The 6937-nt window shown below is 47.6% G+C and overlaps 1 protein-coding gene across 1 annotated transcript in view; it reads left to right on the top strand.

Annotated features, from left to right (window-relative positions):
• The first annotated feature begins 191 nt into the window (after window positions 1-191).
• Window positions 192-6937, top strand: part of actr3b (actin related protein 3B) — a 12280-nt gene continuing 5534 nt past the window's right edge. The window contains exons 1-4 of the mRNA XM_005751101.2: window positions 192-487; window positions 4284-4339; window positions 5966-6090; window positions 6183-6293. Coding sequence (XP_005751158.1) covers window positions 444-487; window positions 4284-4339; window positions 5966-6090; window positions 6183-6293 — 336 coding nt within the window. The 5' untranslated portion in view covers window positions 192-443. The remainder of the gene's footprint in view (window positions 488-4283; window positions 4340-5965; window positions 6091-6182; window positions 6294-6937) is intronic.

Genomic DNA, 6937 nt, shown 5'->3' with positions numbered 1-6937 from the left:
TCTATCTATCTATCTATCTATCTATCTATGCTGCTGTGAGTGTTTGCCGCCCCCTGCTGGACGTCCCGCCTCATCACACCGAGCGCGTCATTGTCGTCCATAAACTTTATTTAAAAGTTCAAAGTGCGCATTAGTTGACATTTTGGAAGCAGGATGAGCCAATCACAGCCTGCTCCTCCTCCTCTCTTTCATTCTCTGTGCTCTGAACAGCAGCGATCTCATTTACGCACATTACGTGAACGTAGCACAGACTCCGGTTACCGGGGCCGCGTCAGCGGTTTCTATTTTCTCCATCTCGCCCTCCGACCCGGAAGTGCTCGCGCACACACATATGCTCACGTACCCGCACGCAGAGCGGACGCGTTCCTCCCTCCATCACACACCGGACTCCGCTTCGACCACCGACACCGAGCTCTGCGGGCCGGACCGAGCAGGACCGCGCCATGTCCCTGCAGCTGCCCCCGTGCGTGATAGACTGCGGGACCGGGTCAGGACAAGCGCACACACACACACACACACATGCGCGCGCAGTGGCAGTACATGTGACGTCATGTGTTTTTGTGAACAGCATCATGTATGTGGATAAGATAGCCTTCATTAGTCCCACGCGTGGGAAATTAGTTTTGTTACAGCAGTGGACAGTGCAAAGTTGCATAGAAAAATTAGAGAAAAAACACTGGAATAATATATCATAAGGTACTGTACACAATAGAATAGAATAAAAATAAAATACTATATACAATCGAATAAAATAGAATACAAATGCTATATACGATATGAGTATAATACATCGATGCCAGAAAGAGTATTGCACTTAGTCTTGTTGCACATGTGTGGGTTTGTGTGTTTGATCAGTTGGAGTCTTTGTTGTGGAGTCTGACAGCAGGAAAGACCTGCGAAATCTCTCCGTCCCACACCGTGGGTGCTGCAGCCACTGAAGGAGCTGCTCAGTGCTGTCACAGTCTCCTGCATGGGAGATGTTGTCCATCAGGGATGACAGCTTAGCCCCCGTTCTCCTGTCACTCACCACCTCCACTGGGTCCAGAGTAGAGCAGGGCGATATGACCAAAAATATTTATCACCATATACATTTGAACATTTGCAATAACAATATAACTGACGATATAATTGACACTAGACAAAATACTTTACAACTCCCCAACTTTATTAGTGCAAAAAACCCCATCAATGTATTTTCACTTAAACAAGCAGCTGTTTTATCTGCATTAAAGTTATATAAAAATGTAACAGTGCAAATGCAAATTCTTTGCTGACATTTCCAGTGGAAACTGGCCGACACATCCTCAGCATAACCGTGTATAATATCCACAAAACTTAAAACGAGGTTATAAACACACAATACGGTAATATTATGTTGAAGCGCAGTATGTATCACTCCGCGAGGCTCCGCCTACGACAGCCGTAATGCTCCCACAATCCATCAAGCGGTGCGGCTTCGTAGCTCAGCAAAGTCGTACTGAAACATTTGACAGATTTTCGAGCGCCGTGCACATAAAATCGTTTCGAGGTCAGTAAACACAACCAGAGTTCATACAGAAGGCACACGGGATTATAAGGGGCTCTGTCGACTGTCAGAAAAATCAAAGGATTGATTTTAAGTGCGCCGTATTTTCCAAAAACACGGTAATAACGACGGCCCGCTAGCATGCTCTACCAAAAATAGTGCTTTGTTGTGTGTCTGACGGACGAAAGCTAAACCAGTTCCACACCACTGAAGCTGCAGCATTTTTACAAACCAGTTCAGGTTCATCGTTTCATTCAACGATCCACTTTCGCTCTTCTCATTCTGCGTCGCCGCCATGTGCGTATGTAAACAAAGGCACTGCACATGCGCGTTTTACCCATATTCTATCGCAGTATTTCATTTTCCTATCGTTGCCCAAAATTACACTGGTATTACTGTGAACGGTATGATATAGCCCCGCCCTAGTTCAGAGGGCATCCTAAAACAGAGCTGGCCCTTCTGATCAGCCTATTCAGTCTCTTCCTGTCCCCAGCAGAGATGCTGCCGCCCCAGCAGACCACACCGTAAAAGATGGCTGAGGCCACCACAGAGTCATAGAAGGTCTTCAGGAGTGGGCCCTCCACTCCAGAAGACCTGAGTCTCTGCAGCAGGTACAGCCTGCTCTGCCCTTTCCTGTAGAGGGCGCCTGAGTTATGAGTCCAGTCCAGTCTGTTGTTCAGATGAACACCAAGGTACCTGTAGCTGTCCACAGCCTCAATGTCCATACCCTGGATGTTCAGTGGTTGCAGTGGAGAATGCTTGTGCCTGCGGAAGTCTACCACCAGCTCCTTGGTTTTACTGGCGTTGATCTGGAGGTAGTTCAACTGGCACCAGTCCACAAAGTCTTGGGTCAGACCTCTGTACTCCTTGTCGTCCCCATCAGTGATGAGGCCGACTATTGCAGAGTCATCAGAGAACTTCTGCAGGAAGCACTGGGTGGAGTTGTGGGAGAAGTCTGCAGTGTAGATGGTGAAGAGGAACGGAGCCAGAACCGTTCCCTGTGGGGCCCCCGTACTGCAGACGACCCTGTCCGACACACAGCCCTGAGTCCTCACATACTGTGGTCGGTCGGTGAGGTAGTCCAGGATCCAGGTAGTGAGGTGATGGTCCACTCCAGAGTTCTCCAGCTTGTCCTTCAGAACCGAGGGAAGAATGGTGTTGAAGGCACTGGAGAAATCAAAGAACATGATTCTCACAGTGCTTCCAGCGGTCTCCAGGTGAGCGAGGGAACGATGTAGGAGGTGAATGACGGCATCGTCCGCTCCAGTGCCAGGCTGGTAGGCAAACTGAAGTGGGTCCAGTGATGAGCTTGTTAGGCGCCGAAGCTGAGCCAGGACCTGCCGCTCTAGGGTCTTCATCAGGTGGGATGTCAGAGCCTCCGGCCTGTAGCTGTTGAGGTCCTTGGGGCGTGAAGTCTTTGGCACTGGTACAACACAGGAGGTTTTCCAGAGCTGTGGGACTCTTCCCAACCTCAGGCTCAGGTTGAAGAGGTGCTCCATCACCCCACACAGTTGGTCTGCGCAGGACCTGACGACCCTCGAGCTGATGCCATCTGGACCCGCAGCTTTCCTGGCTTTAATCCTCCGGAGTGAGTGTGCGTGTTTGTGTGTGTGTTTTTGTACGCGCGCGTGCTTGTGTTTACAGGGACAGATTACCAAAATAAAAGCTGGCTCATGGAATCATCCATCAGTGGGTGGAGGTAAACGCGCTGTGATGATCAGGTGGTTGGGGCAGGTGAGGGGCTGATGGCGGTACTTACACTGAGCTCCAGCTGTTCCACATGTTCATCCAGCTGCTGCTGCTGTGGGAGCTGCTGGTTGGATGGAGGTTCAGGTGAAGTTGTGGAGCAGTCTGTGCGCGATCTATTCTGGGCCACAGTGTGAATGTGGGACAGCTGCACACTGACCCCCCTCCCCCTGTTCAGAATCAGAGATCACGTGATCTCCTTCAGCCTCGACGTCGGTCCATGCCCCCGAGCCAAGGTGACATCGTGGGGTCGTTTAGAAATAGCTCACGGCTGCAGGCGTTTAAAGGGTGACGCTGAGCTGACTGTCAGCCGTGAACACACGCATAACAGCCAAAAACACTCAGAGCAGGTCCCAGATCAGTTTGGTCTGGCTTTGGAGAGGGATCCCAGGGTCCAGGGTCAGGTATTAGAACTGATCCCAGGGTCAGGTATTAGACGTGTGGGTCTATCCAGCAATCACAGCCAGTTCAGTTCATTTTTAATCTTTCATGATTTATTTGTCAGAACTCAGTTTAATGGAACAAGATGTCATTTTTTTTGTTCGTGTTTTTTTGATGTAGTGAAAATACTACAGTTACTTTACAGTTACTACAGTTACTTTAGGTACTTTTCCCTTGTGATGAGGTAAAAGGATATCATCCTAAGGACAGGTCTGCAGTAAAAATGAGTCAAACACTGTGAGTGTCGTCAGGCAAACGCTCCTGAAGTCAAACTGCTGAAATGATGTTTCGGTGCTTTGTATCTGCAGGTCCTGATTATTGTTACTGTTGCTCATCATTTTCTACATGAACTGGATATTTACATAGAGGTCAAAGACAAAGCAGTAATCGGTCACGCCTCTGTTTGCTGACTCATTTCCTGATGTTTTATCAATGTTTTATGTGCAAAACTGAATTTATAAATGTCTGCTGGGAGTCACTCCACTGTTTTCCACAGAGGCCGTATTTGGACCCACAGCCAGATGTTAAGAACCTTTATGTCTAACTGTTGTTTCTGTCTGTGTGGCTGCAGATACACAAAGATCGGCTATGCAGGAAACACCGAGCCACAGTTCATCATGCCGTCCTGTAAGCATCTCACAGCAACGACGGACAGACAGTTAAGGTTAAGTTAGGTTCACTTTCTGTTTCTAAAGCTCAAAGTGAACCTAACTCTGCGTCTTCATCAGGTCTTCCACATAAGTATAAAAATATAAGTCTTTATCTAACCAGAGAAGCTTAAATCTAATCACATCTTTGAAATGACCAAACAAACAGTTTTAGGTTCAGAGCAGCCCTCTGATAGGCTGCAGCCTCTCTAAACTGGGTAAATGTTTGATAAAAATGGATGAATGGTAGTTCAAGGCTTTGTCAGTAGAAGGTGTGAATGAGTACACCACAGTATCCACAGCATAGTAATGAATAGAGCCGCTGTTAGTCAGTGATACCAGGTTATTTGAGAACCAGGTGAATAGGTCAGAGCCAAGTACTGACCCCTGTGGAACACCTTTTGTTCCAGTTCTCCCAATAAGATAACTGTGACATGAGTTCCAAGTCAGAACTAACCAGTCTAAAGCTGCATACACACTGGAAGGTATTCTCAGTAACGAGTGAACCATCTTTGGCCACTTCAAGCGCACGTGGATGAAGAAAGGGCCGCTGATGTGAAGTGTGCAGATCTGTGATGTTCTCTCCTCAACTTGGAGGCGAGCAACTCAAGGGTCTACCCAATGACAGCGAAGAATACCACTGAGTGACATATGACCTGGTGGTAAATACATTAGAGGGTCACCTAGGCAACCGGAGCCTGGAACGCTTTGAAGTGGTCGGCTACAAAACAGTATGTGATGGGCCAACTGGTTCCAGCGTGGACTTAAATGTGAGAGCTTTATGGTCCAATGCTGCACACTCCACCACATCATTAACCTCCTCACACGCTGCGTCAAGTCTAAAGGCAAACAGGTTCCAGATATCAGACTAAAACTGGACCAACCGAAGGTTTCGGAGCACGCGACAGTTTGGATATGAGGTTGTGCTTTCATCACGGCCTCTATCACCTCCTTCATGGAGTTACTCAGCTCAGTTTCATGTATACACCAACAGTCAGCTGAAGGCTGCTTTGATGACTGATTTCCCATCATGCAGCATGTCAGCGCTTCGTTACCCACATGTGTAAATGTGCCAACAGGAGGCGATCCTGGTTATGTACTGCTGCAGACTTTCACAGTTAATAAATGTGTGAGATTACTGTGCATTACACACTGATGCACTGCAGGCTCTCCCTGTGAGCAATGCAGACGGTCAGGTTAGGGAGGAACTGCTCCACATGTCTGTTCCTCTCTGTCAGCTGCAGACTCAACAAACCGTGTGTTTAACCCCCCACTCCGGTGAAACCATCCTAGTCTGACAAAACGTCCTACCCGTGTTATAATTTGACAGTGACTTGCTACTAAACCTAACCATAACCATAACCTTAAGAAGTATTCCGGATGGGTGAAAGAAAGAGAAGTTAATTCGGCGTTGGTGTAGTGCGCATGCGCCACGTCTGCGCAGAAACATTGGGTAGGATGTTTTTTTCAGGTAGGATGGATTCCCAGAACACCGGCACTTTGTGCTTTGAGTAGCCATAATAAACTTTTCAATGGTTTATTCTGCTGTAACCAGTGAAAGCCGTGACTCATGTATGTTTATGGTTGTGTTAATGGCATGCACCAGGTATTGCAATCAAGGAGTCGGCCAGCGTGGGAGAGCAGGCCCAGAGGAGGCTCGTACGAGGAGTCGATGACCTGGACTTCTACATCGGCGACGAAGCCGTAGACAAACCCAACTATGCAACCAAGGTAGGAGAAGGAAAAGAAGCAGGACCCTGTTTGTGCAACGAGATGTAAATGATGGTTTGGTCTGCTGCTGTTCTCCGTCCTTTGCTGTTTAGTGGCCAATCCGACACGGGATGGTGGAGGACTGGGACCTGATGGAGAAGTTTATGGAGCAGGTCATCTTCAAGTACCTGCGAGCTGAACCTGAGGACCACAGCTTCCTCATGGTACACTCTCACAGTGTTTGTGTTGATTCTGTTTCATTCTTCAGGAAGTTCTTCAGCTCTTTGACTGAAGGTAACACTGATGAGGACTTAGTGCCGTTGCTACAGTTACCGGCAGTTTAAAATCCATTGTTAAACCGAACCTCGAGCTGAGAGCAGGATCCTGAGCCCACGGTCACCAAAGCGCTCGCTCGTAGGGGTCATGTGACTGTCGAGCTTTTATCGGCATTATCCGGTTGTTCAGTCTGACGTCACTAGCCGTGTCTGGGTCTAAACTCCGCTGCAGCTCCATATATCAAACAATCACTCAGCATTACTGAGAGTTGAAAAACTGTCTAAAGTCTTTCATCTTTAATAAAATGATCAGCGTTCTGCTCTACCAGGTGTAACAACTGAGTTTAACATCCAGGCATCCATGAAAACGGAATTTATGACATTTAACGGAGTTAGAAGTTAGCAGGAAGTTAGCTTGCTAGCTTCTATATAAATACAATATAGCATGTCCTGACTGCGGGGTTTTGGAAACAAATTAAAACGTACAGCTCTGTTATCACTTCCAGCATAAATGAAGACAGAAAACTAAACAGCAGTGACGTTTGTAGGGTTACTGAAGTTGGGCTAGCTGGTATATAATGATGTGCTACGTG

The sequence above is a fragment of the Pundamilia nyererei genome, unplaced genomic scaffold, assembly GCF_000239375.1.
Source record: "Pundamilia nyererei isolate P.nyererei 1_Seehausen unplaced genomic scaffold, PunNye1.0 scaffold00299, whole genome shotgun sequence".
Taxonomy (NCBI): domain Eukaryota; kingdom Metazoa; phylum Chordata; class Actinopteri; order Cichliformes; family Cichlidae; genus Pundamilia; species Pundamilia nyererei.
The sequence above is the reverse complement of the archived record's forward strand: the minus strand, read 5'-3'. Positions and strand labels throughout refer to the sequence as shown.